Source organism: Hyla sarda, chromosome 8 (genome assembly GCF_029499605.1).
Source record: "Hyla sarda isolate aHylSar1 chromosome 8, aHylSar1.hap1, whole genome shotgun sequence".
In the NCBI taxonomy this organism is placed as follows: Eukaryota; Metazoa; Chordata; class Amphibia; order Anura; family Hylidae; genus Hyla; species Hyla sarda.
The window spans coordinates 96,722,688-96,742,997 of record NC_079196.1 but is presented as its reverse complement, the minus strand read 5'-3'; the positions used below and the strand labels follow the sequence as shown (position 1 = coordinate 96,742,997).

The following is a 20,310-nucleotide window of genomic DNA, read 5'->3' as shown; positions in this document are numbered from 1 at the left end:
AACAAAGTAAAACACAAAATGTATAACCTAATACTGGGCTGTATTGTACTTGGCAGGCACTGGGATGATGAGATGCTCTCTGAAGCCAGCAGACAGGTCCTAAATGAGATATCTATAGCTCCTAGTTCTCCAGAGGGAAAAGTAGAATACAGGCGATCTCTGACCGTCAGCTTTCTCTTCAAATTCTACCTTCAAGTTCAGCAGAACCTGGATAAACCTGTAAGTTGTATTATGCCTATAACTGTAAAGATCAGACGGTAATAAAAGTGTATAAAACACAACTGTAATATCGGTGTCTGATGATGAAAAGGTTAGACAAAGACAAGAAATAGTAGCAAGAGTGGGGAATGATTCTAAACACAGCAATCACTGTCAGTGTGGGAGATCTCCTCTAATGTAGGTTTTTATTATTAAAAAAATGCAATAAATATACTGTACAAAAGGAACTCGAGCTGGATAGCCTAATTTTATGTAGCCTGCATAAATGGGGGAGATTTATCAAAACCTTTCTAGAAGAAGAGTGGTGCAGTTGCCCATGGCAACCAAATTGCTTCTTTCATTTTTCACAGGTTTCTTTAAAAAGGAAAGAAGCGATCTCATTGGTTGCCATGGGCAACTGCACCACTCTTCCTCTACAAAGTTTTTGAGAAATCTCCCCCAAATGTGTCTAAGCCCTGATGAGTGATCTATAGACTGATTCTTTTGCTTTTCAGTATTTCTGAACAACTGAGAAGTCTTCTGACCTTCAAAACATCTGCTTCTTGACAGAGCTGCCACTAGATGTCAGTGTTGCTTATCTGCTATATCCTAAATCTGGTCTAGGTTCTGTGTTAGCCCAGTATGCGTTATACATATTATTCCTACTCTGTTGAATTTATAATGCATCTTACCTCTCAGAAGTTTTGCTATGCCAGGAGTAAACAAAATCTCAACAGCCCCATTTGGTATAAATAAAAAATAATAATTAAAAAATAACAACTGTGGAGTCTCAAGCTAATCTATAGATCTCTTCTCTGCACATATCAAGTGCATTGTGCCTTTTTTCTTATTTTATTATGCATATTTTTTTGCCAGGCACATTTATCAAGTGTATGCATTGTTTCATATTTTGCACTTATCTTTATTTTTTTTATTTGTTTTTCTATGCCTGAAGTGAGTGTGGTTTGTGTGGCAAAATATTTTTAGGGATTTGTGCAGACTGAGATCTATTAATGCTGAAAAATTATAGTGTATAACATCAGATTTATTATGTGCTGTGTTGTTTGATACAAATTTAGCAACCTTTATGGGACATTCTAAGGGTACATTCACATTGCAGATTCCATCAGGCGGCCATCACCAAAAATACTTCAGTGGTAGGACCGCGGGGCACTGCGCCGTCACCATTGATGGCTATGCAGTATTCACTGAATTCTCTGAAAAGAATGAACATGTTCTCTCTTTGCACGGAACAATTCCGCCGCTGAAATTCCGCAGTGTGAATGGGTCTCGGAACTGATGGTACTGTTCACTGCGCGGAATTCTACTCACAGAATTCCGCGGGAATTCCACAGTGTGAACGTACCCTAATAATGTCGTAAAAGATGGGGGGGGGAACATGTTAAGGAGTCCCTATGTTTTAAAACTGTAACAGTAAGGTAGAACACCATTGTATTTTATGTAACAAGGGAACTGATACTGAGCTGGACTATGTAGTATTTCAACATAAATAGCCTTTAAGGGTACATTCACACGTACGCAGATTTGATGCACAAGATTTGATGCAAAGGAATTTCTGCTACATGTAAACTAAATGACTGAGCACAGCTTCTTATCTGCAGTTACAAATCCTGCGCATCAAATCTTTTAAGGATCCTGTATGTGTGAATGTACCCTAAAAGAGCACATAGGGCCCTATTTGATGACCCGATGCTCGCTGTAAACAAACGCCAATATCCGACATCAGCGCTGGTTTGCAGAGCCAATTACAAGGCATTGGGTATTGGGTGGGTAGGCTTGCCAAAAAATTTGGTCCCCTTTGCTGCCATCACTCATTGGTTGCTCATTTACTATTTTGGCTTGCCCAATCAAGACTTGTCTTGTAATAGCGCTCTTAGACTTTACACTTGGCATAAGTGTATCCGTTTTGGCCAAGGGTACAATAAATATGCCAAACAAAACTGATAGTCTTCATCGATCACTGTTATGTGCCACCCCTTAAAGAGTACCTTTCATGATCTTGTTAAATTTTATAATCCTTCCAGTTCACTGCCCCATCATGATAAACCATCCCCTGCCTTTATTTTTATTTATTTTTTATATTTTATGTTTTCTACCTTGATATTGCTCTGGATTTTCTGCTCAGTCTGTCTGACTGGGAATGAGCATTCACCAGCAGGCGTGACATCATCTAAAGCCATGCATTGGAAAAATTCCTCTCTCACTCTGTTACACATAGCCCAAAGCAGTTTAGAGTGTGAGATGAGCTATGATTGGCTAAGGCTGCACACACACCCCTTAGTATTCCAGACTGCATTTCCTGATTTTGGACTTCTGCCAGGCCAGCAGGAGTCAAAAGTCTGTGCAAGAGATGGAAGGAAATGTGCTCTGGACAAGTAAGGAGACACCTAGTGGCAGCTTTTTTTTAACACAAATAAAACATAGAAAACTTTTCTTTTTTTTTTTTTTTTTTTTTTTTAAACAAAGTACATTAGAAAGATTTTACCATAAGGAGTGCAATAGCAAAAATCAGTTTTGAGTGCCCATTTAAACCCTTGCACTAGGCATAACCTAGTATATCCAATTCAAACACACCTTCAAACTTTGCTTAAAATTGTTGCAAAAAAGTCACACGTGCGACTACGCTCTTTTTTTCTGCGACTTTTTGTATGTTCAGTGTCCTAAGCAAAAAATAAAAATCTTGCTTACCAAAGCAAAAAGTGATTTTTGACTTGCAGTGGTCAGAGATTTATCAAGTGCAAAAGTCTCAAAAAAGTCGCATTGCATGAAAAAAACTACTAAATTTACTCCAGCTCAGACATGGAGCAGAAAAAGCCACTACCAAAGCAAAAAATGAAAAATTGCTTAAGTGAACGAAACTTATCAACAGGCTGAAAGCAATTGATAAATAAGTCGCACATAAGCAAAAAAAATAGTAAGAAAAAAATAACTAAAAAAAGGAATACATAAGCAAAACATTGATAAATGTCCCCCATAGTGAAAACACTTTGGAAACCTCATGATTCCACTATGCTGACTAGTAGATTTCACCTGTTAAAATGCATTTTATGAAAATAAATAATTCAATGTTACTAATCATTTTTATACTATTCAGTTTGACATAGTTGAAAATTAAAGTCCGTGTTGCATGTATAATATATGTATTTGTCATTTTTGATTTTATTTTTTTTTTAATGTTTGTAGGTCACATCTTCTGTCAAGGATTCTGAATATCTCAGTGCAATCCAAGGTTTTGAGACAAAAGTGCCAAAAACATTACAGATTTTCCAGGTAATATTGTAGTGTATTTTAGTCTATTAGTGTGTTGTCCCGGGACCCAAAAGGCTGTCCTGTGGGCTAAAGATTGCCTCAGTCATCACTGCTGTCTATGTGTTGGGCCCACTGCTCCATTGTTTGGCCTGTTATTAGGTGAAATATTGTTGTCATGTTATGTGTTAATTTATACACTGTACCTTTTTAAGGGATTGTGGCAGAATGACCAGGTGACCCTAATGCCCCAATGGGGGACCTGCAAACATAGCCCTTTTGTAGTGTAAGGGGGCAGGAGAGTTCAGTTGAGGGAGGAGGGATCAGTTGAGAGAGGGAGTTTGGTGTGAAAGGAGAGTGCGTTCCAGCTAGTAAGCTGAAGTATCGTGCGGAGAAGCCTAAGGAGAAGTGTACTAAATTCCACAGCCATGCCAAATCTCAGGAAAAGACCCCGGCGACCAGGTAAATTGTCAAAGACTGGCGGTAAACAAAGCTCTTGTGGAAAATCTCTACTTCAGTCAGTCAGTCAAGTTAATTAACCCCTTAAGGACTCAGCCCATTTTGGCCTTAAGGACTCAGACAATTTAATTTTTACGTTTTCATTTTTTCCTCCTCGCCTTCTAATCATAACTCTTTTATATTTTCATCCACAGACTAGTATGAGGGCTTGTTTTTTGCGCGACCAGTTGTCCTTTGTAATTACATCACTCATTATATCATAAAATGTATGGCGCAACCAAAAAACACTATTTTTGTGGGGAAATTAAAACGAAAAATGCTAATTTTGGAAGGTTTTGTTTTCACGCCGTACAATTTATGGTAAAAATGACATGTGTTCTTTATTCTGAGGGTCAATACCATTAAAATGATATCCATTATTACATACTTTTATATTATTGTTGTGCTTAAAAAAAATCACAAACTTTTTAACCAAATTAGTACGTTTATAATCCCTATATTTTGATGACCTCTAACTTTTTTATTTTTCCGTATAAGCGGCGGTATGGGTTCTCATTTTTTGCGCCATGATCTGTACTTTTTTTTTATACCACATTTGCATATAAAAAATGTTAATACATTTTTTATAATTTTTTTAATAAAATGTATTAAAAAAGTAGGAATTTTGGACTTTTTTTTTTTTTTCGTTCACGCCGTTCACCGTACGGGATCATTAACATTTTATTTTAATAGTTCGGACATTTACGCACGCGGCGATACCAAATATGTCTCTAAAAAATTTTTTTACGCTTTTTGGGGGTAAAATAGGAAAAAACGGACGTTTTACTTTTTTATTGGGGGAGGGGATTTTTTCACTTTTTTTTTACTTTTACATTTTTTTTTACACTTGAATAGTCCCCATAGGGGACTATTCATAGCAATACCATGATTGCTAATACTGATCTGTTCTATGTATAGGACATAGAACAGATCAGTATTATCGGCGATCTTCTGCTCTGGTCTGCTCGATCACAGACCAGAGCAGGAGACGCCGGGAGCCGGACGGAGGAAGGAGAGGGGACCTCCGTGCGGCGTTATGAATGATCATTCATTCAAACTGCGCACTGCCGCAGATGCCGGGATCTGTATTGATCCCGGCACCTGAGGGGTTAATGGCGGACGGCCGCGAGATCGCGGGCGTCGGCCATTGCCGGCGGGTCCCTGGCTGCGATCAGCAGCCGGGATCAGCCGCGCATGACACGGGCATCGCTCCGATGCCCGCGGTTATGCACAGGACGTAAATGTACGTCCTGGTGCATTAAGTACCACCTCACCAGGACGTACATTTATGTCCTGCGTCCTTAAGGGGTTAAAGTCTTTCAAGTCAGCGTGTGCTGTTAATAATCTTAAAGCTGCATTCAACAGCAACTTACAGCAATGCAACAGGCTCCCGGGTTCCACTCTGCCCATCCCTCTGCACAAGAGACTGTTTTGTTTATAGCTGCTACTTTCAGCCAAAGTAGTTATCTGTAACCTTGCATCAGTGTGTTCATTACCCTGCACCTGACTCAGGTGAAGCTCTAAAGCTCAGACCGTGCAGGTTAATGGTGCTCTGGCGTCATGGACTGACAATTACACCTTATACCCTGTGACTACCAAATAAAGTTTTTAGACTACAAAAAAACATATCTTCATACATATAATTGAAGTTATCTTTTCTTAAACATGAGATTTCAGGTTGCATCACTGTTCATTACTTTGTTGCCGCTATCACACATTTCTGTGTTGCATAGGAAGTTAACGCCAGGCAGCCAGTGGAAGATCCTGTGGGCCATCCAGTAGTACACCAATCTGGCATTAAGCAGGCCACAGGAGAAGCTGTATATGTGGATGACATGCCAACTGTGGATCAAGAACTTTTTATAGCCTTTGCTATCAGCAAAAAAGCCCATGCAAAAATTGTGTAAGTAAATTATATGTAAAATTTTAGAACCAGGTCACAGCAAACCAAAGTGTAACATTAACCTGTTCAGGATGGTCCTGGTACGGCGTATTTTCGATCACCACCGCTTGCCGGGCGGTGATCGGACTGGGATGAATGGTGATATCTATCAGCAGGCATCCAGTGCAAATGCCAGGGGGTCCTGACCCCCCCCCCCCCCCCCATGTCGGCAACCGGACGGCGATTTGCAGCGATTCCGGGCCTGGAAAATAAGAGTGATCAGAGACAGTTCCGACCATCCTAAAGGATAGGAGCAAGGTGGCAGGGGTGCCACCTCCTCCTATCCCCTGCCATTGGTCAATCAGGACTGACCAATGGCAGTTGGGGGTGGGGGGGGTTAAAGTTGACTTCCCCCGCTCTGCTCACCGATTGAAGTCCGGGCAGATCGGGGGGTGGGGTGTTGGGGCGACATGGCCAAAGGCTTACCGCCAGGTGGCGGCGGTGGCAGCAGGAGGAGGTATGCCGGAAAGTGCGGCGGTGGAGGAGGCTGCAGTGAAGATCACTGGTAAGTGATCTTTCCTGTGGCCTTCTAAAAGTTGCAAAACTACAACTCCCAGCATGCCCAGACAGCCAAAGGCTATCTGGCTATGCTGGGAGTTGTAGTTTTGCAAATGAAAAATGTCTCATACGGCAGTGTTTCCCAAACAGAGCCTCCAGATGTTGCAAAGCAACATCTCCCAGTATTGCCAGACAGACATTGACTGTCCTGGCAGGCTGGGAGTTTTGCAACAGCTGGAGGCGAGCCCCATCCTTGTATCCAGTTCCGCTCCTATTGCAAATTCCTAATTTAGTCCTCAAATGCACATGGCGCAACAGTTTAGGTCCACATATGGAGTATTTCCATACTCAGGAGAAATTGCATTACAAATTTTGTGGGCCTTTTTCTCCTTTTGAGTATGGAAATTCCTCATATGTGGATGTAAAATGCTCTGCGGGCGCACAACAGGGCTCAGGAGTTAGAGCGCACTCAGGAGTTAGGCAAATGTGGTGCCAATATTTAAAAAGGGGACAAAAGGTGACCCTGAAAATTACAGACCTGTTAGTTTAACCTCCGTTGTATGTAACTTGTTTGAGGGTTTTCTAAGTGATGCTATTTTGGAGTTCATTGATAAAAATAAATGTATGACTCCATATCAGCATGGCTTTATGAGGGATCGGTCCTGTCACACTAACCTGATCAGCTTTTATGAGGAGGTGAGCCCCAGACTGGACCAAGGGCAATCGCTGGATGTCGTATATTTGGATTTTTCCAAAGCATTTGATACGGTGCCACATAAATAATTGGTGCATAAAATGAGAAGGAACGGGCTGGGGGACAATGTGTGTAAGTGGGTAAATAACTGGCTCAGCGATAGGAAACAGAGGGTGGTTATTAATGGTACTTATTCTGATTGGGTGACTGTTACTAGTGGGGTACCACAGGGGTCAGTCTTGGGTCCTGTTCTATTTAATATATTTATTAATGACCTTGTAGAGGGGTTGAATAGTAAAGTAGCAATCTTTGCAGATGATTCTAAACTCTGTAAAGCGGTAAACACAATAGAGGACAGTGCACTGTTACAAATGGACCTGGATAGTTTGGGGGTTTGGGCTGAGAAGTGGCAGATGAGGTTCAACACTGATAAATGTAAGGTAATGCACATGGGGAGGAAAAATCTGGGACAGGGTTATATATTAAATGGGAGCACACTTGGGATGACTGGCATGGAAAAGGACTTAGGGGTCTTAGTCAATAGTAAACTTATCTGTAGTGACCAGTGTCAGGCAGCTGCTGCCAAGGCAAATAAAATCATGGGGTGCATCAATAGGGGCATAGATGCCCACGACAAGGAAATAATTCTACCGCTGAACAAATCACTAGCCAGACCACACATGGAATACTGTGTACAGTACTGGGCACCAGTGTACAAGAAAGATATAGTGGAGCTGGAGAGGGTTCAAAGATGGGCAACCAGAGTAATACAGGGAATGGGAGGACTACAGTACCCAGAAAGATTATCAGAATTGGGGTTATTTAGTTTAGAAAAAAGAAGGCTTAGGGGAGACCTAATAACTATGTATAAGTATATCAGGGGACAGTACAGAGATCTCTCCCATGATCTATTTATACCCAGGACTGTATCTATAACAAGGGGGCATCCTCTACGTTTAGAGGAAAGAAGAGTTCAAAAGGGGTCTGGATGCTTTTTTGGAGAATAATAACATTGATGGTTATGTAGACTAGATATTTAGGGACAGCATGTTAATCCAGAGATTTATTGTGACTGCCATAATTGGAGTCAGGAAGGAATTTTAACCTCTAGTATGAGGGTTTTTTGCCTTCCTCTGGATCAACTCAGTAGGGAATCATTAGGGATATAGGTGGAACTAGATGGACTCTGGTCTTTTTTCAACCTTACGAACTATGTTACTATGTTACTATGTAAATTGAGGCATAAATTGGTGATTTGCACAGGGGTAGCTGATAGTTACAGCGGTTCTCACATAAACGCAAAAAAAAAACACATGCGACCCCATTTTGGAAATAGTGTTGCTCGCGGATATTCGCAATTCTAATTTTATTTGTGAATATCGCATATTCGCGAATTTGCGAATATTAGCGAATATAGCACTATATATTCGCAATTCCGAATAATTTTTTTTTCCACATAACACATCACAGTGATCACCCCTCTCTGCTTCCAGCTTGTGTTGTGTAAAGAAGGCTCTAATACTACTGTGTGAGACTGGCGTGCACATTTTTGCATATGCAAAAATTTGCATAAGCAAATTTTCGCATATTCGAATTTTCGCATATGATAATTTTTGTATATGCAAATTTTCGCATCTGCAAATTGTCGCATATTAGAATTTTCGTATATGCAAATTTTCGCATACGCAAAAAATAACCCGAATATCACGAATATGCAAATTTAGCGAATATATGACGAATATTTGTCCATATATTCGCGAAATATCGCAAATTTGAATATGGCCTATGCCGCTCAACACTATTTGGAAACTGTACCCTGCAGGGAACGTAACAAGGGGTATAGTGAGCCTTAACACCCACGGGTCTTTGAAAATTTTTCATTAAAGTTGGACGTGAAAATAAAAAAAAAATTTCCCTAAAATGCTGGTGTTAACCCAAATTTTTCATTTTCACAAGGAGGAATAGGAAAATAGTCTCCCAAAATGTGTAGGGAAATACCCCATATGTGGATGTAAAGTGCTCTGCTGGCAATCTACAGGGTTCAGAAGAGGAGTGCCATTGGGCTCTTGGAGAGAGAATTTGGCTGGAATTGAAGGCCATGTGCGTTTACAAAGACCCCATAGTGCCAGAACAGTGCCCCCCCCACCTGTGACCCAATTTTGGAAACTACACCCCTCACGGAATGTAACAAGGGGTGCATTGAGCATTTACACCCCACAGGTGTCTGACAGTTTTTTTGAACAGTCGTCCGTAAAAATGAAAAAGAAAAAAATCATTTGCACAGCCCACTGTGCCAAAGAAATGTCAGACGCCAGTGGGGTGTAAATGCTCACTGCACCATTTATTAAATTCTGTGAGGGGTGTAGTTTCAAAAATGTCACTTGTGGGGGGGCGGGGGGGGGGGTGTACCACGGGGGCTTTGTAAACGCACATGGCCCCTGACTTCAATTCCAACCAAATTCTCTCTCCAAAAGCCCAATGGCGCTCCTTCTCTTCTAAGCATTGTAGTTCACCCGCAGGGCACTTTACATCCACATATGAGGCATTTCCATATCATAGAAATGGAGTTACACATTTCTAAAACTGTTGTTGTTATTGTTTTAAAGAAGTATTCTCCTCATGAAAAATTAATCTCCCATCCACAGGATTGGGTAGTTACTACCTATCTTAATCTTTACTAGTTTTTCCTTGTCAGACACATTGATTATTTGTGCTATTCATAAGTTTACCTCGATCTCCGGCATTGTGAACTGCACATACCCTACTTTAAATCTACATTTTAAATACATCAGAATAAGTGACATGTCACATGCTTGTGCTTGTATGAGAATACGCCTTGGAGATGCATGACATCCAATAGCCCCACGGAATGGGACTAGTTAACATCCATGACCACAACTGAAAATTCAGTCCAAGGTGTCAAAATATACTTCAGGAGGCCAAGGTCACCCTCTGCTGTGTATTGTACAGGGTATTGTCCCCTGTATAACATTGTAACATAGTTCATAAGGTTGAAAAAAGACCAGAGTCAATCACGTTCAACCTATAACCCTAATGAGTTCCTACCGAGTTGAGTTGATCCATAACCTTAGTTTGGTGATTCCATAATTTTTGACAGGGGTTGTGTAATTTAGTACATAATACCTTCTGAGCAAAGTTGTAAGTAAAAGGGATTCGGAAATCAATATTGCTGGGAGGATAGAGGCACAGAAGTGCAGAGTTATGGAAAACACAGGGCAAAACTAAGTGTCTACATACTGTCACACACATTTTAGAGGTGTCTGTTCATGTTACATACATAGCTACATAGTTAGTACGGTCGAAAAAAGACATATGTCCATCAAGTTCAACCAGGGAATTAAGGGGTAGGGGTGTGGCGCGATATTGGCGAAGGGATGGGATTTTATATTTCTTCATAAGCATTAATGTTATTTTGTTCCAGGAATGTATCTAATCCTGTTTTAAAGCTGTTAATTGTTCCTGCTGTGACCAGTTCCTGAGGTAGACCGTTCCATAAATTCACAGTCCTCACGGTAAAGAAGGCGTGTCGCCCCTTGAGACTAAACTTTTTCTTCTCCAGACGGAGGGAGTGCCCCCTCGTCCTTTGGGGGGGTTTAACCTGGAACAGTTTTTCTCCATATTTTTTGTATGGGCCATTAATATACTTATATACGTTTATCATATCCCCCCTTAAACGTCTCTTCTCAAGACTAAACAATTGTAACTCCTTTAATCGCTCCTCATAGCTAAGATGATCCATGCCCCATATTAGTTTAGTCGCGCGTCTCTGCACCCTTTCCAGCTCCACAGTGTCCCTTTTATGGACTGGTGCCCAAAACTGAACAGCATAATCCAGGTGAGGCCGTACCAATGCTTTATAAAGGGGGAGTATTATGTCCCTGTCCCTTGAGTCCATGCCTCTTTTGATACATGACAATATCCTGCCGGCTTTGGAAGCAGCAGCCTGACATTGCATGCTATTCTGTAGTCTGTGATCTACAAGTACACCCAGATGCTTCTCTACCAGTGACTCTGCCAGTTTAATCCCCCCTAAGACATACGACGCATGCAGGTTATTAGTACCCAGATGCATAACTTTACATTTATCCACATTGAACCTCATTTGCCAAGTGGATGCCCAGACACTTAGTCTATCCAAGTCATCTTGTAACTTATGCACATCCTCTATAGACTGTACTGTGCTACAAAGCTTGGTGTCATCTGCAAAGATAGAAACAGAGCTGTTAATACCATCCTCTATATCATTGATAAATAAATTAAACAACAGCGGTCCCAGTACTGAACCTTGGGGTACACCACTAATAACCGGGGACCAATCAGAGTACGAATCATTTACCACCACTCTCTGGGTACGATCCATGAGCCAGTGTTCAATCCAGTTACAAACTAAAATTTCCAAACCCAAAGACCTTAACTTACCTGTTAGACGTCTATGAGGGACAGTATCAAATGCTTTAGCAAAATCCAGAAACACTATATCCACAGCCATTCCTCCGTCAAGGCTTCTACTCACCTCTTCATAAAAGCAAATTAGAATGGTTTGACAACTTCTATCCTTAGTAAACCCATGCTGGCTATCACTTATAATACTATTATCCCCTATGTATTCCTGTATGTAATCCCTTATAAGTCCTTCAAACAATTTACCCACAATGCACGTTAAACTTACCGGTCTATAGTTTCCTGGGGAAGACCTAGAGCCCTTTTTGAAGAGTGGCACCACATTCGCCTTGCGCCAGTCCCTTGGCACAATACCAGACACCAGAGAATCTCTAAATATCATGAACAGGGGTACAGATATTACTGAACTTACCTCTCTAAGAACTCTTGGGTGCAATCCATCTGGCCCTGGAGATTTGATGTTAAAATTTTTGTCTCACTTTTAGGTCCATAGATGATACTGGTGCCTTCAAAAGTCCTGGTGTGGTTGATGTAATAAGAGCAAAAGATGTCCCTGGGACCAATGATATCTCAGGACAAGGTCCCTTATTTTCAGAGGAAGAGGTAAATAATAGCTGCAAAAATTGAATTATGTAAAACTTTCAGCGTCATTTAGAGAGTTGTCTTTCATCTCCAAGTTATCAAGTGTAAGATGGCTATGCACATTAGACAAATAGCCAAATTCTGCAATCATGACTCCTTTTAGCTGTGGGCGTAACCACATGGTACCTCTTGGTACATATTTAGTGCTTAGTGTTCTTGGTATACCCTTAGTGCTTAAAATTCCTATTTGCCTATTGCCTAACATAAAAAGGTGTTACTAAAAACTGTGGAACCTCTTCAACCTCTTTGAGAAGTCTACTTTATCAGATCAGATCAGATTCCATATGACAGATTTTCAGATGCATTATGCATAGTGGTTACTTTCTTTGAGAATACCACCCCTATACAAGACCACTTTTCAATGCAATTTGGGGTGGTGTTCTTTAAAATAGTTTAAATGTACTAGACTATATTCCTCAATGATTCCCTATTTCTAATTACAAAGCAACTGTTATAGTGGTAAAATAATGTTCATCACATGACTTCAATTATTTATCGTAACTTCCCTTCAAAGTGTAACTGTGTAATCTGCAATTATAATCCCTTTCATGCAGTTTCTACTTCTCACTAATATATATCTATTTATATATATATATCTATATATATATATATATATATATATATATCTATCTCTTGGTAGGTTAGCAAGAAGTTGACAGATGAAAGAGAGTGTGACTGCAGGATCTGTTCAATGGGCCCTGTCATTAAACTTTATTTTTTGATATTGTGTTCCTCCTTGTAATAATTAATAAACTTTGTAAACTTTATAATATATATCCTGTTCCTGTTTTTTTGGGCTGTGAAATTCCGGCCACTAGGGGTCTCCCGTGCAGTTCGGCCCGCATTACCTCCTCGCGCTGATGGTTTGCTCAGCTCTGCACAGTGCTCGCTCTCTGCCTGTGTGAGTGCTGTGTGCAGTAGCCAGGCAGGTCCACTCCGAGCTCCCTCCTCTCTGCATTATACATTATACATGCATTATACCTGCCGTGATTGTCTGCCTCTTATATGCTGCCCTCCCTAGTGTGAGTGCAGCATAAAAGAGAGAGGGTGGTAGTTCTCCCAGCAGGGCTTTAGATGCAGTTGTGCCTGCCAAGGAACGCCCCCTCCAGGAGAGCCAGAGCTCAGCAGAAGACAGAGGGGAAAATAAAAGTAGAAAACACTGAAATAATAACCCCTTCCCCTGCCTTACTTTTTATCAGGATGAGGGAAATCAATATGGGGTGTGAAATTACTAAAGGGCAGGTACTCTTTGACACATGATTTGTTTGTAGTCTGTTACCATGGTCACGCAATTTTTTTTTCAGAGGAACATTTGGCTTTAGGGTTTTGTCTTGTCCATTATTATTTTAAACCTGTATCTATTGTATATACATTTAATGTTAAAAATGCTACTCACAATATATGTTGATTTTAGGTTGTGTGTGTTGGACAAATTATATGTGCAGTAGTTGCTGATACTCCTGAACATGCACGGAGAGCAGCGGCAGAAATAAAGATCAGCTATAAAGATCTGGAACCACTCATTCTAACAGTGGAGGTACTGTATTGTGCTGCTGCATGTACTAGATTTAAACGCTTCTTTATCTTGCATTGGATATAGTAATTTCTGGTTCCATAACTTCATATCACATTCTTCTACAGCATTGACATATTTATATGTACAGCATATGGCTGCATTGAATCAGGGTCCATATGCAATGCAGCCATATACTGTACATGTAAATAATAATGAAACAATTGTGAATTATAACTTCATAGCTGCTGCTTGTGCAGCATCTTCACGAGTCCTGGAACATCTACAGTTGCATTACTAGGATCTTAAAGGGGTACCAGAAAGTTAAACAGATTTATAAATTTACTTCTAAATAAAAATCTTATATTTGAGGCTTGCTAAGGGTCGTTTACATTTACATTGTTGCTATGCCCACATAAGGACCCTAATCTGTTACCCTGTAACCCTTATTATGTTTCTGGAATCATTGTCTGATTCGTTTTTTGTAAAACATTAATAAAAAATTTACAGTTGAAAAAAAAAATCCTTCCACTACTTATCAGCTGCTGTATACTACAGAGGAAGTTTTCTAGTTCTTTCCAGTCTGACCACAGTGCTCTCTGCTGACACCTCTGTTCATGTGAGGAACTATCCAAAGTAGGAGCATTTCCATATAGCAAACTTATCCTGCCCTCCATACTTTCTAGAAGGTGCTGAAATCATTCCTCAGAGATTTTGGTCCATATGGACATGATTACATCACACAGTTGCTCCAGAAGAGTCAGCTGCACATCCATGATGAAAATCTCCCATTACACCACACCACAAAGTTAATGTATTGGATTGAGATCTGGTGACTATGGAGGCCATTGGAGTACAGTGAACACATTGTCATGTTCAAGATAACAGTTTGAGCTAATGTAAGCTTTGTAACATGGTGCATTATCCTACTGGAAGTAGCTATTAGAAGATGGGTACACTGTGGTCCTAAAGGGATGGACATGGTCAGCAACAATACTCAGGTGGGATGCCATGTCTCAGTGGGTACTAACAGAGTCCAAAGTGTGCAAAGAAAATGTCCCCCACATCATTACATCAGCTCCAGGCTGAACCGTATCTACAGGGCAGGATGGATCTATGCTTTCATGTTGTTTTCACAAAATTTTGACTCTGCCATCTGTATGTTGCAGCTGGAATCGAGACTTCTCAGACCTGGCAATGTTCTTCCAGTCTTCCATTGTTGAGCCTGTGTGATTTGTAGCCTTAGTTTTTGGTACTTAGCTGACAAGAGTGACTGACACCTGGTGTGGTCTCTTGCTGCTGTAGCCCATCTGCTTCATGGTTCACTGTGTTAAGTTTTTAGAGATGGTATTTTGAATACTTTGATTGTGTTTTTTTAAGTAACTGTTACCTTTCTGTAATTTTTATCCAGTCTGCCCATTCTCTTCTGTTTGAGATGTATATGACAGAGCTCTGCTTGTTGTTGTGACATTGTCAATTGTTCATTTATAGGATGCCATCAAACACAATTCATTCTTTGAACCATCAAAACAAATATGGCATGGGAATGTAGAGGAAGCTTTTAAAACGGCTGACCAGATCCTTGAAGGTAAGAGGTCTACCGAAGTGACATATCATAAAATTGGAATGTTCCTTTAGTAAATTATACGGTATATTTAATGCATTTTAAAAATGAAATTGCTGTGTCAGCTCCTTGAAAGGCATTCAGCTGCTAAATGGTAATGTCTACATTCTTTCATCGCTTTAAGGTATATTACACATTCTATCCTGGTTGGAGTGCTGTTTTTCTGAGACTGAGCACTAAATCGCTTACATAGACATAGGAGGAATTTATTATTGGCTTTGAAAAGTGCCATAAAAAGTGGGCAGTGTTTGATAGAAGGGCATGGCATGTGAATTTGTTAAATGTTAGCCAGAAAATTATGTGGTGCACAGCTATGGCTGCTTATAACAGGCATAAATTAATGCAAAATATTTAGCTTAAAGGGGTACTCCGCCCCTAGACATCTTATCTCCTATACAAAGGATAGGGGATAAGATGTCTGATCACGGGGTCATGTTTGGGGTGCCACAGCAGATATCGCGGGGGTAGGCGATAAGATATCTAGGGGTGGAGTACCTCTTTAAAGACCGTCCAATATGTGCCAAATGTGTAAAGACAAATGGACCTCTTAATAAAAATAGTGCATTTTACTCCATCATATCTCAGATTAAAAGTTATCCCCATCCAGAGAGAAATGTGCTGCTGCTCCATTATCTAGTACAGTGTTCGGCTGTCTCCCATAGAAAATAGAGTGGTGGCTGACTGCTACTCCATTTTAACGGGAGACTTTGGTCGGGCTAAAAATTGTGTGAAAGGGGGGACCCCAGTAGTAGGTTCCCTGTGATTAGATTGTTATCCCCCATCTTGTGGATAGGAGATAATGTTGCAGCTTGGGAAAACCTCTTTTATGCTGGGTTCACATCACATTTTTGCAATACAGTTCCCGTCTCAGGTTTTTGAAGAAAAAACTGATTCCTCAAAACCCTTCTAAACTGTGTCAAAATGTGTACAAATTGTAACCTGTATACGGTTGAAAACTCTATATGGTCTGAAAAAATGATGTTCGGTTGCGTCCGTTCTTAAGAAAAAAAGTATACGTTTTAACTTTTCACTCCATTATGAATAAAGTTTCACTTGTTTGATTGAAATTCCAAGAAAAAAAACTTTGTGTCAAAAACCGTATTGAACTGTAGGCACATACGGTTCTGTACTGTTCCCATTGACTCCCCTGTTAAAAAAAATAATACGGTTTCCATACAGTTTTTCACCTGGATCAAAAACCGTGGTAGACTACGGTTTTGGGTACGGGTAAAAAAACTGAAAAAACCGAACTAGATGCAAAACGGGCACAACCGGATGCATCTTTTGGCATACAGTTTTCAATAGAGAGTCAATGCATACGGCTTTCAATACGGTTCCATACCATTTTCACATTGAAAACGTATACGGGGACTAACATATAAATCTCCAGTCTTAGTAAATCTGCAGTATGGTGTTTAAATGGAAACATTTTCAGGGGTTAACATTAGGTGGAGCTTACTACATATTAAAAACACATTCAGCTAAAATACACAACAGTGTTCAGTTACCTCCTCAGCATCACCTAGTGGCTGCTGAGGAGGTATTATATCAATAAAATAATAAAATCAGCAATATACATTATTATAACATTATAACATTTATTATTATTCTTTAATCATTTCTAGGGGAAGTTCATATTGGAGGACAGGAACAATTTTATATGGAAACAAATTCTGTTCTTGTTGTGCCAAAAGGAGAGGATAATGAGTTTGATATATACATCTCTACTCAGGATCCAACCACTGCGCAGGTGAGTGATTTAAAAAAAAAATTTTATATGTCCATTCACACAACGGAAAGGATGCAGTCAGCATATCTGGGGTTATTACAGTCCAGTCATACAAAGATGAAATAGGTGGTGCTCTACTTATTCTGAAAAAAATTCTAACACAGTGACCCCTCGATCTACGATGGCCCCGACATATGATAATTTCAACATGCGATGGCCTCTCAGAGGCCATCGCATGTTGAAGGCAGCATCAACATACAATGCTTTTTTTATGTCGGGGCCATCGCATAAACGGCTATCCGGCAACGCAGACTGCTTCAGCTGCCGGTTACGGTGCCCCGTGAGCTCCCGTGATGGTCACTTACCTGTCCTCGGGGCTCCGGTGCGTCCTCTTCGGGATCCTCTGCATCGTCGGCGCTCTCCATCGACGTCATCACCTCGCTGCGCACGCCATCCCATCATCCAATAGGAGCCCTTGCCGGAGCGTCGGGGACACCTCGGGGACGCGGTGACTGCGATGGCTGGCGACATCCCGGGCAGCGGTGACGAGCGGTGACAGTCCGGAGCGGCGGGGACAGGTGAATACAACTTTCTCTAACAGTGGTCTACAACCTGCGGACCTCCAGATGTTGCAAAACTACAACACCCAGCATGCCCGGACAGCCATGGGCTGTCCGGGCATGCTGGGTGTTGTAGTTTTGCAACATCTGGAGGTCCGCAGGTTGTAGAACACTGTCCTATACTTTACATTGCACGGATCCCTCAACATACGATGGTTTCAACAAACGATGGTCCGTTTGGAATGGATTATCATCGTATGTTGAGGGACCACTGTAGTGTGCAATCCACCTGTAAGTAGAATGAAAAATGGCACTCACTCTTCATATATGCTTCCAGAACTGTTTATTTATCCAAAATGTGCAGAACAACAGACACAGACCAGTGGCGTAGCGTGGGTTGTCAGCACCCGGGGCAAGTAATTTGCGCCCCCTAACCCGTGGATTTTAGCACTCGAGTCTCAGCGGTGACCGGAACACTGAAGAAGATGACGCGGTCACTTACCAGGCCCCGGCCAGCGCGCGTCCTCCTGCAATGATCCTGCGGTCCTCCTGCGTCTCTATGGTTGTACGCACGGGACGTCAGTGACGTCCCGTGCGTACGACCATAGAGGCGGAGAAGCGAAGGACCGAAGGAGAATCGCAGGAGGACGCCGGGGAATGGTGAGTGACCGGCGGACATCCTTATGTCCCGAAAAGATTTTTGGGGACACAGGGATGTCCGGGATAGGAATACTTCTTTTTATGTGCCCGGGCCTGCTCCCGTGTGTGGCTGCAGGTGGGGGCCGACCAGAGCATATAAAAACTAATACTGTATACTAAAAACCAGGGGGCCTCCAGCTGTTGTGAAACTACAACTCCCAGCATGCCCGGACAGCCTTTGCCGTGCTGGGAGTTGTAGTTTCACAACAGCTGGAGGCCCCCTGGTTTTTAGTATACAGTATTAGTTTTTATATGCTCTGGCCGGCCCCCGCCTGCAGCCACACACGGGAGCCGGCCCGGGCACATAAAAAGAAGTATTCCTATCCCTGAGAGCGCGCCCCCCCCCCAGATGTTGCGCCCGGTGCGGCGGCCCCCCCTGCACCCCCCATGCTACACCTCTGAAACAGATGCTAGCCAGCAGACTCCAGCTGTTTTATGCACTGAACCTGCTTCATTACCTTTTGACCAGGACTAAATACTCACCTTTCTAGTTACAATAGGAAGTTTCAAATAGTGAGGGAAAAATGTCCTACAATGAGCAGCTCTTCTGGAAGATACAGCTTTTCTGTGCATTATATACATTTTACACTGATTATATGATACAATACATTGATTTTATTACATTGTGTAATGCTGGTTTAGGGTGCGTTCCCACAGGGCGTATACGCAGCGTATTTGACGCTGCGCAAATTTTACGGCAGCAGCGGGAAATACGCTGTGTATCCCTTGCTCACTATACACACAGGGCTTTCCGGCGGAAAGCCCTGTGTGTATAGTGAGCAAGGGATACACAGCGTATTTCCCGCTGCTGCCGTAAAATTTGCGCAGCGTCAAATACGCTGCGTATACGCCCTGTGGGAACGCACCCTTAACAGTGTATTGAAGCACTTTCTGCATTTGTTTAGTCAAAAATGTTTTTTTTTTTTTTTTGGTCAAAAACAGTCGATGGTCATTTTTTTCAGGAAGGAGAAAACCCAGGAAAAATAATCAGAGGTGCTTGTTTAAAAAAAAAGTATGAATAACCTTGAAAACACATTTAAAACACTGAAAAAAAGTGTCTAGCCCTCGATTTTCCTATCAATAACTGAAAATATCAGAGGATACTCCTCACACAAAAGGGATTTGTGAGTGGACAACTCCTCGGACATCTTAGCAAGACCATTTTCTAAATTGAAAACTGTCTAAGAATCAGCTGGTCCCCCACAGGTCTGTCTTTAGAAATTTTACATGCGGACCATGTAATGAAAGGATGAGCATGATCTGGCAAAGGGAGAGACATTCTTCATTTAGGGAAGAGAATGTCTGCACATTCATAATCTGTTTTTGGACATGTACATTTAAATAATAAGTAGTCACTTAGGTTCAATGTCTTGACCTTTTTTGCAGCTTTCGGTGGCCACCATCCTTGATGTTCCCTCTAACAGGATCATGTCTCATGTAAAGAGAGTTGGTGGAGCGTTTGGAGGCAAGATTACCAAACCAGGCATTTTTGCATGCGCTGCGGCTGTGGCTGCTCAAAAGTAAGCATTGTTGGATATATATCAGAAATGGTTCTGTTTTTATCGGTATGTTCACACATGCTTAAAGGAGAATTCCCCTCCAGAAGTTTTCTGTACAGTTATGTCTGGGCTGCCAGCATCTAAAACAACAAACTGCACTCACTTGCTTCTGCTCCCTTGGTGCCCCGGTATCGCCACTCCAGTCCCCCGCTGCTGTCTTCTTCCTAGTTGCTCATGGTTAATGCATCACACTGCTTATCAGCAAATTGCAGGCCGCAGCAATATCCCGCCTTGGTCAGTGACTAGTTGAGCGGCAGTGTGACGGGTTGACCACAGGCCACAAGGAAGAAGACAGCAGTGGATGACTGGAGCAGCGATATCTGGGCATCGAAGGAGCGGCAGCAGGTGAGCACAGTTTGTGGTTTTAGATACTGGCAACCCGGGCATCAAAATACTTCTGGACGGAACTTTTCCTGAAATCCACTGCGGATGCTGCGGATTTCAGCTATTTAATATGTGCAAACA

The 20,310-nt window shown here is 41.6% G+C and overlaps 1 protein-coding gene and 1 long non-coding RNA gene across 6 annotated transcripts in view; one reads left to right on the top strand and one right to left on the bottom strand.

Annotated features, from left to right (window-relative positions):
• The window catches only part of LOC130285073 (uncharacterized), a 115,413-nt gene that overhangs the window by 15,080 nt on the left and 80,023 nt on the right, over positions 1-20,310 (bottom strand). The gene's annotated exons all lie outside the window — the stretch shown is intronic.
• Positions 1-20,310, top strand: part of LOC130285071 (aldehyde oxidase 1-like) — a 155,604-nt gene that overhangs the window by 71,360 nt on the left and 63,934 nt on the right. For all 3 annotated transcript variants that reach the window (XM_056536226.1, XM_056536227.1, XM_056536225.1), the window contains 8 exons: positions 57-219; positions 3,403-3,489; positions 5,697-5,866; positions 12,005-12,122; positions 13,576-13,698; positions 15,166-15,262; positions 16,924-17,048; positions 19,673-19,806. In XM_056536226.1, coding sequence (XP_056392201.1) covers positions 57-219; positions 3,403-3,489; positions 5,697-5,866; positions 12,005-12,122; positions 13,576-13,698; positions 15,166-15,262; positions 16,924-17,048; positions 19,673-19,806 — 1,017 coding nt within the window. The remainder of the gene's footprint in view (positions 1-56; positions 220-3,402; positions 3,490-5,696; positions 5,867-12,004; positions 12,123-13,575; positions 13,699-15,165; positions 15,263-16,923; positions 17,049-19,672; positions 19,807-20,310) is intronic.